Genomic DNA, 21,661 nt, shown 5'->3' with positions numbered 1-21,661 from the left:
GGCCACTTTAGAAACTTCACGGTGGCAAATTCATGTTATCAACTCAGTAAATAAAACCAGAGTATCTCGGTTTGGTTTCGGTTCTACGACACTCAGTCGAAAAAGCAACTTTCCTGCGTATGGTGAAAATTGTCCTCGATATGTCCACACCCTCACTAAAAAAGTCGGCTCGTTTGGAAAGCATTGGAACAAAGCAGCACATCCTGAATATCTATACGGTTTATTGTTCGTTCCCTCGTCACGTGAAAAATACCTTCAACTCAGTCAGTCCGTTTCCCTTACAGGAACTGTTTGAAAGCAGTAAAGAAATGCGATCCCGGAGTAAAAACTTACCTACATGGAAAAAACTGCTAGAGAAACAGGACGGCAAAATGTAAAAGGAAACCTCGGCTGGAAAGCAGTGTCGTAGTTCTGTTTCTTTCTTCCTTTTTTTTTTTTTTTTTTTTTTTTTTTTTTTAAGTTTCATTAGTTGATTCGATGATTTTTCAGTAAATTAAGAAAGAACTCCGAGGATTTTAAAGAGAATCATTTTGAAACGGGGGTACAACCTTTGCCTTTGCTCTCTTTCCCTGGGAAGCCGCGACAATTTTCCTAAAAGAGCCCTTATATCACTCATTGATTCCAAATAGAAAAAATAAACCACTTCTTCCAAACTTGGAAAATATTACACCTGTTTCACAGCCGAGGTTTCCTGTCAAGAAAGGGGCTATCTACAGAAATTGATTACACGTTATTTCTTCCTAAGCTTTGGTTTCCTACAGGCCTAAAGGGGGAACCAGCTACGGAGAATCGCCACTCCACGCTGGTCATATACCTAGGTTACCATGGTTACTGTGCTACCAAGTATGACAAGAACAGGTCATCCACATTATAAATACGGGTCGACTGCGCATGCCCAGCGCCGACGGGTAGGCGGGCTGACGAAGCACATCCAACAACCTACAGGATAAAACGGCGCGCGTCGGAGCTCATTTCACCAACCGATCTCCGCCGAGGTAACTACTAGTTTTAAGAGACGGGTTACGCAACAACTCGCGAGTAGTGTGAACAATATACGACATCTTAAATTAATAAATTCTTTCGTGCTTTCTCGAAGGACGTGTGGTAAGTCGAAGTTCAACTTCCTCAAATTGGAAATTAATAATTTCTTTCAGTCACCGGTGAACGGAGTGTTGCGGAAACACTGTCACACTAATCAAAATGTCGGAGACGGTCTAGCCGCTGGCTCAGCTCTTCGTCGCTGACCCGGATCCCGTACTGGTCGTGGGATTAGGGCTGGAACCCGCGGGATTAGACGCCACGGAAGTTGACTTGTTTTTGGAATCTAATTCCAACTTATTGAGTCTCTTCCAGAGCTCTTCTCTTTCTTTCTCCTTTTTCTTTTCCCTGTTTAAACGAAAAAATAAAACAAAACAAAACAAAAACAAACAAAATTTAGAACCAGTGAAAGCGTGAAGGTCGGTTGAGTAACCATGTTCACTTAGTGAATGAACCGAGTCATTTTCATATTTCATAACTTACATATCAAATGTTCTCTGTTGAAACCAAATTTGAAAAAAAATATATTCGATATGTATTCAATAACACATAACTGACTTAACCTCTCTACACTCAATTTCAACTTTCCACTCAGTTTGGGCTAATTCACAAGCTCTTAACCAATGAGTCTGCTGAAATTTCTGCATGTATCTTTACTGCTTGAAAGTAGAATTACAAATGGCTCTTGCTTCAAATGGCTCTTGCTTCAAATGGCTCTTGCTTCAAATGGCTCTTATTCCATTTCTTCTTTCGCCAAAATTAAAAAAAAAAAAAAAAAAAAAAGAAAGCTACAAGAAAACACATAAATCATAATAAAATAAGGAACTGCTCTTACTTTTGCCTGTCGCTTTTATACGAAGAAGTGAGCTCGTCAAACAGTTTTGAATTCATTTCCATGAAAGTCTTCAAAACGTTATAAACGAGAGCCACGATGGTTCTGAAAAGGAAAAGTAGCCAGTTCGGCATTTAGTGTTTTATAACATCTGGTTTATTGCCCTTAGAAATATTACACGGTGACACAAAATAAATTAAATAAAAATACAAATGCTGTTAATTTATCGCAATCAATCGATCAAATCAGTCGATCGATAGATCAATCAAGGCTGAAAGTTTCTAAAGAAACTGTGGTGCTGCGTCGGTGGGGGTAATTAGCCATTCGTTCTGACGAAGGGCTAACGCTCGAAACGTCAGCTTTTTTATTCGTTACGGTGGCCAATTTACTATTGCAACTTAGTTGATATAACCAATTACCCTGATAGATCAATCAATCAATCAATCGATCGATCAATCAGTCAGTCATTAAATCAGGTAATTTGGTTATATCAACTAAGTTGAAATTGTAAATTGGCCACCGTAAAGAGTTCAAAAGCTGACGTTTCGAGCGTTAGCCCTTCGTCAGAGCAAAGTCAGTAAATCAATCAATCAAGACATTCAAGTTAATGACCACATATCACATTTCTTTTTTCTGCTGAATGCTTGAAAAAAAAAAAAAAAAAAAACTTAAGAGTGAGATTTTCACTAATTGTGACAGACTCGGGAACGGCAACTTCAGCGTCAAAACCTGAGACCACAAACATTCGAATGTAACAACACTTCGTTAGCGCCATTTGACGAAGGAACAAGCAAAGATCGATAACCGCACACGTACTGTTTGTAAATATTTGATGTCTTTTTTTTTTTTTTTTTAAGAGCGATAGCAACAATCCAGGATTAAAAACCCAAAGAGTTGATTTCGATTTTTACACGCCTTTCACGAGTCAGGCTTAAAGCTGGGAATACTTTTTCTTGATTTGGCTATCATCTATTCAACAGCTCGGTATTAAGGATATATTTATCCATATCACCTACAGCTCATTCTCCTGCACCACGACTGCGCTACAAAATTGACTTGTCGTACACTTTGGTTTCTCAAGTCTTAGGTCAAGAGGTATGGTAGAGGTTTGTTACTAGACATATTAAATTGTATTTACTAATCCTTCTTAACAAGAGAGATGACGCTTGAAGGCTGAGGATTAGAAGAAAACGACCCCGGAACTTGATACGATTCCCCAGACGCAGCCTGCACAAAGACGAGAATGCACGACAATGACAGTATGTTGCATTAGTTCTAGCACTTACTGATTCCAGTGGTCTTTGGATATCCTATAGAGGGACGAAAACATGATAGGCAAGATGACATTCGAGTTTTCTTCAATAAGGCTCATAATATATTCGTTATTCCAGAAGTAAAGCGCTCGCTCGGCAACCTGGGAAGAAAAGAGAGAAAACGAGTCAAGTGATACAGTTCCTTGGAGAGGAGAGGCTATCGGAAGAGTCTGCGTTCATTCTCACGACCCCAATCTTTTTAAAGGTTATTCCACAGAATTGCATTTCACGTCCTTGCCATGCCTGATTTCATACGTAAGCTGTGCGCGTTCACAAGAAATCAGCGGCTTTACCCCTCAGGCTGGAGATCGCCAAAGAGGGAAATTATTATTTCCCTAGAGATAAAAAGGGGTAATCTACGCTAAAATTCTTGTTTTGTTTCTGCTGTTGTTGTGATTGTTTCATTTACTCGGTAGTGCCTTTCAATCGGTTAAAGTAGGCACAGGCACATTCTCAATAAAGAAAGGGAAACAATCTTCTTTAGGGTGATTGTAGAAAGGGTTTGTAAACGCAATAATGATGCCCTAATAGACAGAGCTGAATAACGTACACGCATGCGCTAGGTTTTGCCGCGGAAACAGATTTCGAGTTGTTCGCATGGCGTCTCTTTCCTTGCCACTTCTCTTTTACAAAAAAATCTCCAAAAACTTGGTACACCCCTTAAACATTTTCAAAAATTAATTTTCTCCTTAAAAACTCTGGAAATAGGAAAGTGCCTTCGACGAAAACAGAGTTCCTCGGTTAAAAGTCAGCCCTTATTATTTCCGCTACCCTGGTCCCAGAGGTTCTCTTCTCTCTACCTGAGTACGGGAATTCGGCGCGAAGCGCCGACCAACGAGCAGCAAGGCAGCGAGCGGAGAGAACCTCTGGTCAGGACCGTTGAGAATCTCACTTGCATGCCACCAAGCTTCGGGTGACAGCCATCAATCACGCCCCTTTCCGACAACCAATCAGAGGTATTTTACCCCCAGAGGTATTTTAGTACTTTACTCTGATTGGTTGTCGGAAAGGGGCGTGATTGATGGCTGTCACCCGAAGCTTGGTGGCATGAAAGTGAGATTCTCAAAGGTCCTGACCAGAGGTTCTCTCCGCTCGCTGCTTTGCAGCTCGTTGGTCGGCGCTTTGCGCCGAATTCTCGTACTCCGGTAGAGAGAAGAGAACCTCTGGGACCAAGGTAATTTTCCGCTAATTTCGCTAAATTTTAGACCTAGGACACTTCAGCCCGCGTTTTTGACCGCATACCCTCTGAAGTAGCATTTCATTATTCAGCTCTGTCGCCCTAATGGGGAATGAACAAATTGCCTTCTTATAGGATTAACAGCTAACTAGTAAGGTTTGACAAAGTTCTCCCAGAGTGACTGACGCCACTCTCTTTGTTATTGGGCGTAATCCCCGCTTTTGGCTGCGTTTTTAACTAATCTGAGATAATCTTAAAAGCCTTGTCGACAGCCGGATTTCCAAGAGGGAGACCTTTGACCCATTTCCCGTCCCGCCCATCAGTACAAAAAAATTGCCCATAATTTGCCAATAAAGCAATCTATAGTCTAAATGATAGTCTTCACTGGCACGCACGAGAATGCAATGCACTCCCTGCGGCGCGAGCTGGCTAGGCGCCTCGCAGGCTTGCCAGCTCGCAGGTTTAAGTTCCCAGGCTAGTTCCCAGGCTAACTCGCAAACTCACCTGGAAATGAGGACTTGACACACATCTTGCGATAGTTTTAAAAAGTGGTTCCATTACTTTTTGAAACTGGGTTGGATCTATTACATCTAGAATTTCTTCAATCTCGCCTAAGAACATCACCTGTGATGCGAAGGGAATGACTTTGTATGAGCAGAGAGTAAAAAAGATTAAATTAACTGAGATATTAATCTCCAAAGAAACTGCTGAACTGCACCTCATTAAGTTGATTATCTATGACAAGTTAATGAATAAAGGCTGATAGTTTCTAAAGAAACTGTTTGGGGCTGCGTCGGTGGGGGTAACGAAATAATTTGGATATATCAACAAAGTTGAAATGGTAAATTGGCCACCGTAACGATTACAAAAGCTGACGCTTCGAGCGTTAACCCTTCGTCGGAGCGAAGGGCTAACGCTCGAAACGTCAGCTTTTGTAATCGTTACGGTGGCCAATTTACCAATTCAACTTTGTTTATACATCCAAATTATGACAAGTTAAGCAGAGGAGGACTTATTCCGAGTTTACATGGCCTCATCGACACACCAGGGAGGCTGGGAGACCGTTATAAAAACCCAAGAGACAGACAAAAGTTTTCACAATTTATGCAATATAAAGTGGAAAGTCTGCTCAGCAAACGACCCAAACTGCTGGTAACAATTACTAAACCACCTTCCTTTAAAGAACCTAGTTGATGTTAGGAAAATAGAAAAAGATTCTGCCCACAGAGGAAGCATTCCTTACCTCTTTTTGACTGCTTGTTTTGGGCCAGTATTTTAGTAAGCCTAAAACAACCTGAAAGAAACACACATGTCCAACACTTTAACCCCTAAGAGTGACTCATATCTAATTTTACCACTGATGTCGTGAAAGTAAGGGAAATAATCGCCATCAAGCTCCTGATCTTAAAACAAATTCTCCTTGTCAGCATTGTGGGAAACGTAGGGAGAATAGTATGGAGAATATGCACACTGATTCAGGGTCTCTTACAAGACTACAGACCAATTAGGGCTAGACCTTTTTCCTGTTTCCAAAGCAAGAGGTGACTGAAAGTATTGCCACTTGTTCTGTTGTCCATCACAGATATAGGTACCTGCCCTCCCCCCAACCCAAATTAGTCAAGTATCATGACAGCTATGGTACACATCATTACTCCTGGGGGGGAGGGTGGAGACACTTTGAGAGCCAAAGTGTCATGCTAAAGAGTGAACTCTCCAAATTTTCTCCTGAGAGCTCACCTATAAGAGTTTATTGTTACCTTTGGTCACATGTCATTGAAAAGGGCATTATCTCAGAAAACAGGAGCAAAAAAAAAATTCTTATTTTAAAATACTCACATTTTCTGTAAGTGTGGCATCCTTTTCCAGAAACTGAACAACACAGTATGCTAACTGTAACAAACAGATGAGCATGAAACATAAGTAACAATAACCAAAAGGGTATATCAACAAACAGGCTGACTTTTTTTTAAAATTGAACTATCACATGTGCGATGTTCTAGCCGCTGGAAATGTTAATGATACAAGTCAATTACTGATAGACAGTTACATCATGCTCATATATGACCAGGTAATTCTTTTTTGTTAAAGCACTTAATGCAGAGAAGAAGCACCGATTTACAAGCAACTGTGTAACAAATTCAGGAAAAAATGTTCATCATTTGTCCACACTCTGTGACAAGGAATCAATATCAATTTTTAGGCATCTGTTCAATGTTCCCTGAATGTCTTCTCACCTGTGCATGGTAGAGGCCCAAACACTTGACTTTGTGTAGAGGAATCAACACACGGTTTAAGAACATCTTGTGTTCAGACTTGAGAGGGAGTGCAAATCCATTAATGATGCTGAAACACAAGCACAGAGGATCTTTATTTCACTGATTTCTATTTAAGCAATAGAACCTCTTTTTCTGGGCCCTTCATGAGGAGAACATCAGGAAGGCTTATAAATCACTTGTTTTCAGCTTGTGATTTCTAAACTTTCCTGGTGTTCTTCCAACATCCCAAGTGGCTTCTATTGCTACAATGACATAACTAGTTACACATGGGCTCTATAACTTGATAAAGCATCTGCTTGGACACTGAACTGGCCAATCAGGTGATGCATACCATGTTTATGATGCTATAAATAACTTGTGATTTTCAATTAATCTAATCTTGCCAAATCTAACTCTACCATCCATTTCCATTGGGACAAATTCATTTTTTTTCTATCGCATATAACCTCTTCATAACACCATCTCTTCTAAAATGATGTTTCTGTCATACATCTGAAAACTTCAGTCAATGACAAGAGTGTTGCAAGCAATCTGTAACACATTGGAAAATTAAAAAATTAAAAAAAAGAGAGAAAAAAAAAAGAGGGGAAATGCTGCATTCTAAAGGATGCACAGACATGAGTACTCATCAAAACTCACCTTCCTAAGATTTCAAGCAGTTCTCCAACCCCATTGAAATGTTCAGTCTCGTAAACAAATCTGCAGCACGAAATAAATCAAATTCACCAACCCTTTACAAGAAATAACAAAACACTACACTTCATGATAAATTAATTTAAAAAACCAACAAGAAAAAACAAAAAAGCATGTGAATGAATGAATGAACTTTAATAATTACTCCTGTATAGGCTTTTCAGCAACTATTGACAATGGGTACACAATTTACAATCACAAATGAACAACTTAAAATAGGGTAATAAAAATGAAATATATATATATATATATATAAATGTGAGGGTAGAGCCTACCTTGTCATAAAGTGCTCAATGCTGCATTAGCAGAGTTGGGTATACATTAGTTGAAGAATCAAAGAGGACGCATCGATTCTCTGTTACTCTGAGTTTCGCGCCGAAGCGCTCGTCAGACAGAATTTTTCGAGTGCTTTGGTGCGAAACTCAGAGTAACAGAGAATCGATGCATCCTCTTTGATTCTTCAACTAATGTATGTATGTATATATCCAATGGGTATCATACAAAGACTATTAATGTGCCCCTCTTTGGGAGTACTTCAAAGAATGTTTCAGTGACTTTACTGAAGGCAAGTTCACTAGGTCACTACTCAGGGAATTTAATACTGAAACTGCTCTTTAGGTAAAGGTTTGTTGCCCATTCGCGGACCTATAAAAAGGGATCTGGAGTTTGTTGCTATGCCACGTGGCTCAATCATGTATGGTGGTGCGTTTTTGTAACTTGTTACATAAGTAGTCGGGTGATAAATTATTGGCACATTTATAGGCCAGGCTCCGGTTGTTCAAAGGGCGGATAACGCTATCCAACGGATAAATCGCTATCCAGCGGATAAGTGATACCAAAATGTACTGCGCCATCCACCGGATAGAGATTTATCCAGTGTATAGCGTTATCCATCCTTCGAACAACCGGGGCCAGAACTGTATCTCTAATTTGTAGTGTCTGGCTCACTGACAACCAGTTAAGTTCTGCCGGTACATACTTTAAAAATATATGATTGATGTGTCTTCTGATGTATGCTCTGAGTCCAAGGAACTTCCCGTATATCCTGTGAAGTACAGTCTTGAGGAAGTCCCTTTCGCGAGGATCTTCACTATCAAAGAGTTCTAAAAGCTACCGCAATAAAATATAAAGAAAAAATTAGATACTATCACTGGAATATTTTCAACAGTAATTAAAACTCTGTCTGCAAAGTTATAAGAAATTGAGAGTAATGTAATTGAGCCAAGCTCAACCTCAAGTCAATGTTGTCAACAGCTGCTGTTTTCAATGAGGGGAAATTTTTAAGGAGAGTCCCAAAGAAATTACTGTCTTTTTTCTGTGATAAGCACTGCTGATCATTCATAAGCTTTACTGTCGCTTGGATTGGCTAATATCTAGTTGCCCTAGCACTTTTCTACCAGTATCTTTCAAGTATGCTGGTGCCAGTCTGAGGTTTCTTCTTGGGTAGCTCCTGCTACAGGATTGCTTTTGATATATGATAACCTTAAATAAGCCTGAACCCATCAATTGCTAATGAATTTCAACTGACATAATGCCTCCAGAGCTTCTTTAACATCTTTATTCAGTAGTATTGCTTGAGGTCTGTATGCAAGTCAAAATGAGTTGTCTGTGCCCTGTCATTCTCGACAAGACTAAAGTGCACTTTCTCCTTACAATATCATTATGTGATAAACCAGACAGGTAACAAGAGGAGAGAAAAATATCAACAGGGAGATTGTTGAAATGACACCATGTCCTCCGCACTGAAATCATAAGATCTGTACAGAAGACAGTGAGAAAAGTTGAAGTAAAGGAGTTTTACCTGTAGAACAAACTTCTGATCAATGTGTTTCTTAGCAATGGTGGGTTGAAACTCAGCAGACTCCAGAAACCGAAGGAAGAATTCATAGACTATCTGCAAAACAGTGAAAAGAAAATGGGAAGCAAGGTTATTCCTGAACTTACTCAGAGAAGCCTGAGGAGTCAGAAAACAAATAATCACTTTTATTGATAATGAATTATATACAAAAGGTAAATAAACTATAAAATGGAGTTGTTGGAAAAAACAGACAAACAAAAAACCTTACCAACACACACACACACACACAAAAAAGAAGAACAACTTTATTATCAATTTGTGTTTCACATTTTGTATTGGGTGATCATTATCCTATTGAATATCAACAAACTAATTTTTCGCTTTGAGAAGTAAAATTTTATGATTAGCAGAACAACAACAACTACAGAATCTCCTGGTTATAAAAACTGCTTTGAATATAACAAAATTGAAAACAAAAGGAAAATTCCAGAAATGAAAAAGGGCAACCACTGTGGACATTGTGATGGCAAATAATACCCACAATGTTTTTTTTGAGCATGTAAAGATGAAACAATTTTTTTTAGTGTAATAGAAAAAATCCGAGCCCCAGATGGGACTTGAACCCACGACCCTCTGTGATCTAGTCGGATGCTCTAACCACTGAGCTACTGGAGACTCTACGGTGAGCAAGGGTCAATTTGTGGGCCTGGACTGGAACCGCATCGCGCGGCTACACAGCCAAGTATTGGTAAGCACCTGTGAAAACTCACTAACAGCATCACGCTGTCACATTAAGGCATATCAAGATGCGGCCAACCAACCTCCAAAGTGAGCATGTAAAGATGAAACAATTTTTTTTAGTGTAATAGAAAAAATCCGAGCCTCAGATGGGACTTGAACCCACGACCCTCCGTGATCTAGTCGGATGCTCTAACCACTGAGCTACTGGAGACTCTATGGTGAGCAAGGGTCAATTTGTGGGCCTGGACTGGAACCGCATCGCGCGGCTACACAGCCAAGTATTGGTAAGCACCTGTGAAAACTCACTAACAGCATCACGCTGTCACATTAAGGCATATCAAGATGCGGCCAACCAACCTCCAAAGTGAGCATGTAAAGATGAAACAATTTTTTTTAGTGTAATAGAAAAAATCCGAGCCCCAGATGGGACTTGAACCCACGACCCTCCGTGATCTAGTCGGATGCTCTAACCACTGAGCTACTGGAGACTCTATGGTGAGCAAGGGTCAATTTGTGGGCCTGGACTGGAACCGCATCGCGCGGCTACACAGCCAAGTATTGGTAAGCACCTGTGAAAACTCACTAACAGCATCACGCTGTCACATTAAGGCATATCAACACTATTACACTAAAAAAATGTTTTTTTTCCCCATCTTATTGCACTTCCTTTTTCAGCATCACGCTGTCAACATTAAGGCATATCAACACTATTACACTAAAAAAATGTTTTTTTTCCCCATCTTATTGCACTTCTTTTTTAGGATCTACCTGCACATGTGTATTTACTAATATAGGCAGAAGTTTTCTTTAATAAGGAATTATCTCACTTGATATAACCCTTCAGAATTTAGAATTTACAGCCAAGAAAAGATTAACATTGATGAGATTAACTAACCCTTGACTGCTTGTTTTTTTATTTTTTTTTTTGGAACTGCCTGTGATAAGACAACTCAATTGCATTGCTGGGATCACAAAACTACCGTAAATTTTGTCAAGTGAAGAGATACAATAATAGTAAAATCCATAGTAATATGTAATATTGCTATGGAGCCAAATGTAACCTTACTAGAACCAGCAAAAGAAAAAAATGGCCTTAACTGTAAAAGTATGCTTCTTTTACTGTTCATTTTTTAAAACCTTTCCCACAAGATTTTTTCTTTATGACAGAACATTGCTTTTAAGTAGAAAGTAGGATTTATTTCATTTAAATTTTGGATTATCACACACCCAAAGTGACATTTTAATCACAAGTTGTATGTAAATTAGAGCAAGAGGAAAGAACCACCTAATTGTCACACCTTGAATGAATATTCCACACAAAATTAAAAAGGAAAAAAAGAACAACATCAGTTTGATGATGTCCAGCTAACAGAACCATAATTGTTAGTGGTTATTTAGCTGCTATTCCAAAAGTCAAGGCAATCATGTTTCTAAGTGCTCAGCCTCAAATTTAAAGAAATTTTTCTCAAAGTACAACAAAGTGAAAATGTAAATTTGAAGAGTAAATACTGAGGAAACATTACAATTTCAAAATAATAAACAACAAATCAGTTGTGCCACCAAAAATACTATCTAAAATCCATAGAATATGTATAAAAATCACAGGGGTTGAACTTAAACTTTATTTTCTTCAACTTGTTACTAAAATAAAAGATATCTTTTCATATAGCACCAATTGATACAACTTCCACAAGTAAAAAGAAATTGATGTAAGTACCAAGAATTTTGGTAAGAGGATGTTATTTCTTTATCTTTACTTTGAAAAATACACAAAAATTATAGTTTGGGAGAGTAATTGCTGGATAGAAGGGTGAAAATATTTCAGGAGTCCACCCTTTTGTCTCAAAACTCATTTTTGTTTTAATTTGACTGAGGTACATCGTAGTTTGAACAAAACATCTTCCTGGCACTTTTCAAGTTTGTTATTTGTCATCCTGTTAAATGATCCTTGAAATTCATTTTGCTTTATTGCTGTCTCTTGATTGTTTACCTTTCCAGGGAAACCATTGTGTAGATACTTCCTTCCAAGAAAAAAAGATTCTACTCTTTTCCAAAAATCATTCAATACCTTGGACTGACTCCTTCAGAAATATAGTTCATGATCTTGATGAACTAGCCTACATGTGAAGTGACAGGAGAGTTTTAAGCTCTTCCTCTTGGTTAAATTGCTAACTGGTGCATATGAAAAGCAGGGGTTTCATTGAGGGCCAGGCACCGGGCAAATTGACTGGTTGTGAGGATGGCTTTGCCCACCTGATTTGACCATCTGGAAGAAAGTTTATCTTATAAAGAAGTTCAGTTCAAAGAGTTTTGCCCGCCTGTGAAAACCAGTTGCCCTCCTGCAGAAAACATTAATGAAACCCCTGGAAAAGATATCTCAAATATTGTCACTTGCTTATCCAATAGTTTTTAGAACCCAAAAACTTCTACTAGTAAATGAGACCTTGAGAGAGGGAAATGTTTCCCATGAATGGACACACTGATGTCAGGAAGGGCTCAAACCTAAACCATCTTCCAGAGTACAGCAGAACAAGTATAAAACTACCACACCAACTTTGGAAAAATTACATGTACCTCAGATCAAGATAAAAATGAGTTAACAATGAACACGGATACAGATCTCACCTGCAAATGAGGCCAAGAGGCCTCTAGTGTTGGATCATCTTCCTCAGGATCAAAGTCTGGGTTATCAGATGGTGGTAAAGTGCGAAAAATGTTTGCATCAACCTATTAAGATCACAAAAAGGAAGTTTTAACCATGTGACTGGGTCACCATATTTTACCTTATTACTGTTGTTTTTTGTCAATAATGATCTCTAAAATACAAACAAGTCTGATTTGTCAAGCTCCTTGATTGATATTTAATCAATTACCCTTGGAAAAAAAAGGGTTAGGCCCACCTTTTTCTTAAAGGTTGCTTGGATATCACAATATTAATCTCCTTCAATTTTAACCCATCTAACTGAAATGCGCTGTTTTTTCTTGCCTTACAGATGAATATGCCACAATATTAATGACATAACATGGTGTTTCCTAGTGCTTCAAAAATTTAAGTTTTAGTTTTAGTTTTAGTTGCTTTGGGACCAGGAAAAAGTTAGGAAGGGAAACTACCAGTGCCATGCTTATTACCAGAATCATGTTTATTTGGGCTAACACAGAAATCAGTAGAGAAAAAGACAGGAAAAATAACTTGAACAGCTAATGTGAGGATTGTCACCGGCTGATGATTTGTATGTCAAGTAATGCTGTTTGTCCTTCCAAAAGTTCTTTATTGTTTGACATAAAATTGAGGAATTAAATGCATTTTTGGCAATTTCACATTTTTCTATGCACATGTTCAAATGAACCAACAGTATATGGGCACTAGGGAAAAAAAAAAAAAAAAAAAAAAAAAAAAAGAAAACACCTGACAGACAGTTGTTTACCAACAACAGGTCCAAATAAAATGCAGGCCTAGTCAGGGGGAGGTGGTGGGGGGATTGGAATAGAGACACTATCCTACTCTATCCGTAAATTGTAAAAATTATGTACTGAATACCTAGATAAGTATGCAAGTCAGCTCACGTCAATATACCACATATCAAAAATCCATAGGAAAGAAGAAATTTGTACTTGTATTGTGGTAAGAAAATACCAAACATCTGAGATAAAAAGTCCCACAAAGTCTGAGCTCACAAAGTACTCACCAGGGCTGACCGGACGAATACACATATCTTATAAGACATTTTCTTGGGCAGTATCACCGAGTACTTTTATGAGTTCTGCCATGTTTTTACGAGCCCATAGGCCAAGTCAAAATACAAATAATGAGTCAAAACACCGAGCTGGATAATAAATGTCGATACCCTATAGTTTTAGAATAGACATAAATATATTTGCATCTCTACTACCAACACACCTTACTCAAGAATATACTGATACATGGAAATTCTACAAGATCACAGTGACACATGTATATGGCAGTGCACATCTCATTAACAAGTAAGGACAAATCAAGAGAAGTGATTTCTCACTGTAGACTCTACAAGAGCAGCACTTAATGCGAAGTACTGTAGGCACATAATTCATGAGCAAAGAGTTCCCTACTAGAATAATTCATAAAACCTCAACTCTTTCTTTATTACATGGTGGAGATGATTTTGGTGGGAATAGGGAAAATAGGTTACCTACACCCAAGGATACATATTTGAACTGAAACTGAAGAATTGCTTAGCCATTTGTAGGCCTTTAGAATAAGATTTGATTTTACTCCGTCTAGAGCCAAGTATGAGTCCTTGGATGCTCTTCCCATTAGATGACAGAACATGTTTACAAACTATGTTGGTTTTCCCATGAATATTTTCTTGATCAACCTTTATACATTTTCTATGAATTCTGTCTGAATCTTTTAGAAATTCTTAAGTAGTGGGTGGCCAACTTAAATTAACTGAAATCAAAATGCCAGCTACTTCTCCTAAAACCAAACAGAAGAGCTATTGAAGATATCAACTGATTCAATACATTTGCCATCTGTGGAATACTTAAGACAATTATGAGTATTATACTTGCAAATGGTTCAATGAAGCCATTTGCCTTAAGTGTAAAAAGAAATGATAAAGAGTTTCTGACACTGACATTTAAACAAAAAGAGCTATAAAACAACAATTTATCACTCTGAAAATAATAGTGCCAAGTTGTGTCTGACAGGAGACTGAAAAGTGAACAAATTCATTTCACTGAACCAGTGATCCTCTATGAAAACATCTAAATTCATTGATCTTCCTGTCAAGAAAGACAAAACAAATACTTTCGAATATATCTTCAAAATCTAAGTGTTTTCAGTGAAGACAACATTTGTTTATCTCAGAGTCCATAATAAGCAATACATCAGACTAGAGAAATTGACCATGAATTAACTGTCCATATTACCATCTATTCCACTTCAAACATCACTCAATCATTTAGAACCTTCTGTGGTGATTACATCAAGTGTAGTTAGGAGATCAATTTCATTATTAGACTTGTAACTTGAGAAAAAAACTGATTAGCAGATTCAATTTTATAATACATTGATTGCCTCTACATGCTGGTATTTAGTAGTTTGCTAGATGAAAAGCAGGATTTAAAAGTAGATTGTTGTCATGGTTGTTATTATGTGTTCCTCTCAAAATTGATTTCTAGATAAAGGGACATCTGCACTGATACAAATTACGTGACTATGACTTTAAAATATTTTCACTTGCACCTTTAAGGTAACTTGTAAACAAACCGTGCAATTCATTATTACAACTGGTCATGTATTTCTGCAATCAAGAACTTAAAATCAGGAAGTACGCCATTTTATATCCTGCAGCAAGTAACTTCTCTTGGGAAATTATAGACTACAATAAAACCCATGAACAAAGTATACGGCACACGAAGAATTAAATGTACAAATGTTAATCCCCCGCAGGTAAATATCACACTCGTTGATTAAAAGTGGTAAAAAAAAATCGTGTAATCTCTTAAGGTAAAAGCACGATTGAGGTTTATAGAGAAAATGGTGACTTCCAAAGTGTTTAATTTGTCTCATTACTCAGAGATTTATATCATAACAAGTTCAAGACATGACTTGGCAAACACTTCGTTCATAAGACGTGTTCGCCGGGCTATTCCTACTTTGCGGCAATATCAGGTAACTGATCTCTTTATTAATACTGTTTGGCCGACTGAAAAAAAAGAAAAGCTCTTGAGGGGAGAGCCGAGGGAATGTACAGTAACAATTCACAGAAGCACTTTTGGCCGTGATCTGGTGTACAACGCAAACATTGCTGGGATGATATTTACATTAGGAGACATATTTAATACCCCGGCTAGGAAAGTGGAGGACTGATCAGCATTCTGCTGCAACTATCCGGAAACGTTTTAGAATTTTCCAAAGTTCATTTCCATTCACAAAGTTTGACGGGTAATGATGTATGTGCAATAAATTTCACCTCCCGAAGCTTTTGTCAAAAGTGAGTTCCTTAACTTGTTTAACGCCTTGCTTAAAACAACACAGGCTAGCGACGGATGCTGATTTCCATTCAAGGTGTACTCTTGTTCTTTTCCTTATTTAAGCGCTAACATAATTCACAAACATTGAATATGTGCAATAAGTGAAAGATATACTACTGAGAGCTGGGCAAATGAAAGTTCAAGGGCCTTACTCGCTCACAAGGTAGGCGCAAACCAATTTAGCTTGCATTGTGTAACTGTGGACATACAATCATCCTCTCTCTCGCAGGCGCCTCCTACAATGTTCGAAGACAAATCGCTATTTTTGACCCTCACTCACCATTTCGATTATCTTTGGATATACCGGCTCAGTGAGGACTCCACGACCCGATGCAATATAGTCCACAAGTTCGTTTAAACATGCTCGCTTGATTTCTTTCCCCTTAAGATCACTAACTGGATCCATGAAATCGAAGACTACACAGCACTGTTGTAGTTTCTTGATGAACAATTCCTGTTGCTCGGCTGGCGATGCGTCTGGTTTGTAAACAAAAAGGTTATTTTAGAGAAAATGTGATCAGCAATATATTAGAATTATCCAACAAGGCCTATGGTCTACTTTACAGTCAGTTTGTCACCCACCTTTCAAAGGACTAAGAGGTTGGATTTCAAAACTTGGTTTGGACCGAAACCTTGACGATCCTTGCTGCTTTTTCTGTTGAGCTTTCTGCGGTTTCCTCACAGACTTTCGATTAAATGGGTCTGGATGACTGGTAGCAGGGGCAGGATTAATACCTGGCCTTTTTGCCTGAAGTACAAAAGAGGAAAAGGTGGCGAAATAAGTCCAAGACTTCGAATATGTTTGCACAGAGGCGAGTGCTTGTCGTACGTAACGACAACAACAGCATGCTTGACGTGATCTCTACTCATTACTTACTTCCACAGAGTCCATAGTAAGTGTGGATAGCAAATTGGCGATTTCCCGATGGAAGAGGGAAGATCGCTTCCTCTTCTTGGCCTACTACTACGTTTTGATTCCTTTTCCTGCTCAAAACAATCCTTTGGAGGAGATAACTTTAAGCTATGGAGTGTGGAACCAGCGAATAAACACCGCTGTTTCTCATTGGCTAACTGGTCGCCGCCATATTGGAAGTCCCGGATGTTCAGAGCGTTTGACGTCAAGACACAGGCCTTTCAGCTGGAGAAGTCAAGGAAAACGCTATTTTAGAAAAAAAAAAAAAAAAAAAAAAAATATATATATATATATATATATATATATGTATGTATGTATTTATTATCGAAACGTTTGAGGTAATCATCATCAGCAGAGGGTTTTCTTAAAAAAATATCTAAGGAGACAGAAGGACACATTCCAAACTAGAAATATATGTAGCTAAGTTTAACTTCGCTAGTGTCGTGTCTACAGGAAATGAACTCCAGGTTTTTCAGGAACAATCCAACTTTTTATTCATCTTAAACCCTTCGCCCCAAATTATTTACAACTTAGAACTCAAGGAAGATTTTCAATAACACGACAATGTGTATTTGCTCGAACCCTGTTATTTCTGAAAGTATGCCGTTTCAGTAAGAGTGAAACAAAAGTCTAGGGCGTGGCCATATGATCGTTTATGAGACTAACGATGGTTGGAGCAGTTTTGAAGTCATTTTACTTGAAAGAACTAATAGGATGTATTAAGGAAAAAATATTTGGATATTCATTTTATTAAGGGCATCTGATTAAGGCTACAATTAATTTAGTACGTACAGATGCTATGAAGATATAGATAAATATAGGCCCACACAAAACCGAGTAATAGCTAGTGACAAGGCTTTACTTTAAAATAGCTTTTATTTCTATGCGATGAAGCGTAGAGAAGTAGGGGAGACTAATTACCTTTTAATTACTATCTTGGTTTGCCTACGGTCAAACTTGATCGAGTCGACGTAAATGAGACATATTGTATATCCTTTGAATTGCATGACTGATATGTAACACGTTAAATTTGACTCTGTCATCATCAAGGTAATTGAATCATGAGCTGTTGCTGTAACAGGAAAGGGGTTAAAATAATTTCCATAGGTTAAAAAGGATTTGTAAAAATTTCACCATTCTTTTTTAAATACAAGTTGCTATGGAGACATGCTAGTAGTTAGCACTTGCCTGGTTACATAGTACGATTGCAAGAAACGCTTCCCATTTATAAGACATGGTTCGAAGTAAGAAATTCACAATTGATTTAAGATAAAGAGATTGTTACTGTTTTGATTTTATAAGCTTAACATGCTTGTTTTTTTTTAAATAGTTACAGAGGATTTACTTCGAAAAAGAGCCGAACACAACAACTGCGAGATCTTTTCACTGGAAGAAATTTCACTACATCAACAGGAAATTGAGAGGTGATCCTCACTAAAGCTTACACTTAAATTTACATTCAGAGTGACAGTCAAACGAGAAATTTCCATGCTAAGCAACAGCCTTCTAGAAACTCTCCAGCCTAAAAAGTTGCTAAATTGCTAGCCTCATCAATGCATAAAAAAACTATATTAGGTTGCTCTTAAACATTTTTTGTGTTATAATTTTTTTCAGTATGTTGGAATCTGAGCAATTTTGCACCACCCCTCCCCTACACATATCAATCCTGACTTGTTAGGAGGGGTAGGCATGCATTTGCACAGATGCTGACTTTAATTCACTAATTTCAACATTCCTACCTTAAATGATTAAATCTTAATGCCCTCTCTGTGATCTAGAATCAAAGTTTAATGGTAAGTTAACTTCAATTAAATCACAGAATGTTAGAATTTTGATAGCATCCTCAATTAGAGTGCAACAGTTGGATTTTATTGATACTTGAATAAAGATTTTACAAAATAGGAAAAGAAAATGAATTTCATATCCTTGTCACTTGCAACTTCGAGTTTTAACCTGAACAATTTGGATCACTCACAGAGATGCATTTACATGTTGTTGCTGTTTTGCCACACCAGTGACTGTTCTTTTATATATTTTTTTAAAGGATTGAGCTCCTTGATAAACTGTGCAGAGATCTGAAAATTCTCTACTTACAGAGTAATTTGATACCAAGAATAGGTAAGTTGTGTTGAGAGAAGAGCATTGGAAGAGGAAGGGAAATTCTATTAAGAATTCAAAGAGAAACAGCTCCTTGCAGTTTTTTTTCTCTCAAAAAGTTGTTGTAGGTCTTGGTTATAAAATGTTTTGCTTCCTATTGCCTGCTCATTTGTGAAAGTGGGTGGAAAATGAAGCATTTCCTAGGGATGACCTGTCTATTTTAGGGTTATCAATTAGAGGTTTGGTTCCATGTGGGGGACTTTGACTTTTCCTTGGTCCAACACTTGAGACAGCTTAATCCTTTAACCTGTAAGAGTGACTGGCATCTAATTTCTTCTTACAGTATTCCCCTCTGAATCACACATGTAGGTCACGAGAATAAAGGAAATGATCACCAAGTAAAGAGGCTCTTGATTGTTTTAACAAATTCTCCTTGTCAGCACCTTAGGAAATATATAATGAACAATAAGGAGAATATTGATATTGATGTTAGAGTGAAAAAGCTTGATGAGTAATTCCATGAGCTCAAGAAAAAAAATAGCATCATCCTTGTTCTGTGTGCTAAATTAATAATTACAGGTGATTCAGAAAAAAATGTGATTATAGTGTTTTATATATATATATATATATGTAAGTCGTTAATGGAACTCTCAGGCCAACAAAGGTGCACCAAGCCAGGAGGATCAATAAAGATTCGCAGTCCAAACCTCACAGCCAACACGAACATAGAAAGTTTAAAAAATTGCGAGGATGGACAACTTCTGACGTAAAAAATATAAAAAATTTTAATAAAAACGTTTCGGTCAGAGACCTTCTTCAGTTATTTACAACTTTTGAAATAAAAAAAAGAGCATTAAATAGGATCGAAGTGCTAATGATTATGTAATTACAGATAACGACTAATGAATTGAAAAAACCAGGAAAGATTTATTACTCGACGTTTCGGGGTCATCATGACTCCATTATCAAGAGACTAGTTTAAAAACATGCAAATAAGGAAAGGTACAAGAATAGCATAAATTAGACTGAACGGCTTAAATGATTGGGTGACCGCTGGCCAGTTTCTAGACACCCTTAACTCTACCCATCCCTCCCTCCAGTTTACCATGGAAGTCGAACGGGAAGGATCCCTTCCGTTTCTAGGAACTGAACTGCTTAACCGTGCACCAAAGATTGAGAGCAAGGTCTACATCAAAAGAACCAACACGGGTCTCCTTCTGCATTTCCAGAGTCATGTTGACATTAAGTACAAGCGCAGCCTAGTTAACACCATGGTGGATCGCGCTTATCGATTATCTTCTAACTGGTCTTTCTTCTCCGAGGAATGTGACTGCCTTAGAGGGGTTTTTCATAACTTGAAATACCCAAAGCCACTGGTTGAAACTACAATCAAGCGGGTCGTTGAGAGAAGGATTTCATCTGCAGAACCCTGTCCATCACCAGACGTACCATCGGAGACTGTGAGATTAGTGTTACCCTTCAAGGACCAGTCGTCAGCTAATCATGTTAAACAACAACTGAACAGTCTAAGCTCGAAGTTAAGCGTGACTGTCCAACCAGTGTTCGTTAGCCCTAAGCTCGATCAACAGCTTAAGCAACACGAAATTAAGCCCCCTATTGTTAACCAACAATGTATCGTTTATGAATTTAAATGTAACCTGTGTGATGCAGGGTATGTGGGCTATACTCGTGGTCACTTACACGAGCGCGTAGAAGGGCACAAAAGGAAATCATCTTCTATCTACAAACACTACCACCTCCAGCACAATAGTGAAATGCCTGAACGCTTGATCGAGCAATTCAACGTCATCACGAAATGTAACGGCAAATTTGATTGCCTTGTTAATGAAATGTTGTATATTCGCATGCGTAAGCCAACACTGAACGTGTAAACGGATTCCATCCGCGCCAAGGTGTTTGTTTAAGCCGTTCAGTCTAATTTATGCTATTCTTGTACCTTTCCTTATTTGCATGTTTTTAAACTAGTCTCTTGATAATGGAGTCATGATGACCCCGAAACGTCGAGTAATAAATCTTTCCTGGTTTTTTCTATGCCTTTGCTTTAGCAAATCCCTGCTGATCGACTAATGAATTGGTGCTAATAAACAAAAAACCTAATTACAAAGAAAGCAATAGACAAAATACAAGAAACAAACCCTAAAAACTAAGAGATAAGAATACTAAATATGTTAATATGAGTGGTGTAATCAATTGCAAAGAAGCAATGCGGCGAGCATTAAAAAAGGGAAGGCCTGCTTTTTACTTCAACTGTAAACCATAACAAAATCCCAAAACAAGGCCTATGGAGCCCGAAAGGGCAAATTAGCAACAAAATCCCTGGAGGGGCCCATAATGATACTAATCATGATAAGATCCCTTGGCAGGGCCTCTGAGTCCAATCCACACCTAAAGGGCAGACAAGATCCAAGAAAAGGGCCTTTGAACAATCAATTAGTAGCGCCTAATATAAGATGGAAAATTAATTATAGCAAATTCTATTTTTTGAATGAAATTCCTTTCTTTTATTCAAATCATGGGGTGCCAAAGAGAACAACTGAGTACTCCAATAAGCCTCTTTTGTGATTAAAAGCCTGTCGATCTCTGCAGAGCCACTAGGGGCCTGTACCTGATCAATACATTGGAACGAAAACTCGTCCAGGGTGTGTGGGGTTTTGTTGAAGTGTATCGCTACTTCACAAGTTGTTTTGTTTGGGAGCATAGTAGATTTGTGATTCGAAATCTCACTTTAAAGTCGGTAGTAGTAGATC

The 21,661-nt window shown here is 38.0% G+C and overlaps 2 protein-coding genes across 5 annotated transcripts in view; one reads left to right on the top strand and one right to left on the bottom strand.

Moving 5' to 3' along the window:
* Positions 1-201: 201 nt before the first annotated feature.
* On the bottom strand, positions 202-16,932 carry LOC111329121 (serine/threonine-protein phosphatase 2A 56 kDa regulatory subunit epsilon isoform). The gene is made up of 14 exons (XM_088724533.1): positions 16,761-16,932; positions 16,466-16,631; positions 16,164-16,360; positions 12,494-12,595; positions 9,131-9,223; positions 8,309-8,439; positions 7,276-7,335; positions 6,595-6,703; positions 6,197-6,250; positions 5,604-5,654; positions 4,865-4,984; positions 3,157-3,284; positions 1,874-1,975; positions 202-1,386 (listed from the first exon to the last, which is right to left on the bottom strand). The coding sequence occupies exons 1-14, from the start codon at positions 16,773-16,775 to the stop codon at positions 1,227-1,229; spliced, it is 1,488 nt and encodes a 495-aa protein (XP_088580659.1). The 5' UTR covers positions 16,776-16,932; the 3' UTR covers positions 202-1,226.
* Positions 16,933-17,142: 210 nt separating this feature from the next.
* Positions 17,143-21,661, top strand: part of LOC111329069 (dynein axonemal assembly factor 11) — a 17,546-nt gene continuing 13,027 nt past the window's right edge. For 2 of the 4 annotated variants that reach the window (XM_088724532.1, XM_088724531.1), the window contains exons 1-3: positions 17,155-18,040; positions 18,127-18,220; positions 18,841-18,914. In XM_088724532.1, the coding sequence (XP_088580658.1) occupies positions 18,031-18,040; positions 18,127-18,220; positions 18,841-18,914 (178 nt within the window). In that variant the 5' untranslated portion in view covers positions 17,155-18,030. Of the gene's footprint in view, positions 18,041-18,126; positions 18,221-18,840; positions 18,915-21,661 lie in introns of all 4 variants that reach the window. The other 2 variants (XM_088724529.1, XM_088724530.1) reach the window with 2 other exon arrangements.

This window comes from Stylophora pistillata, chromosome 6 (assembly GCF_964205215.1).
Source record: "Stylophora pistillata chromosome 6, jaStyPist1.2, whole genome shotgun sequence".
Taxonomy (NCBI): domain Eukaryota; kingdom Metazoa; phylum Cnidaria; class Anthozoa; order Scleractinia; family Pocilloporidae; genus Stylophora; species Stylophora pistillata.
This window is presented reverse-complemented; position numbering and strand designations above follow the sequence as displayed.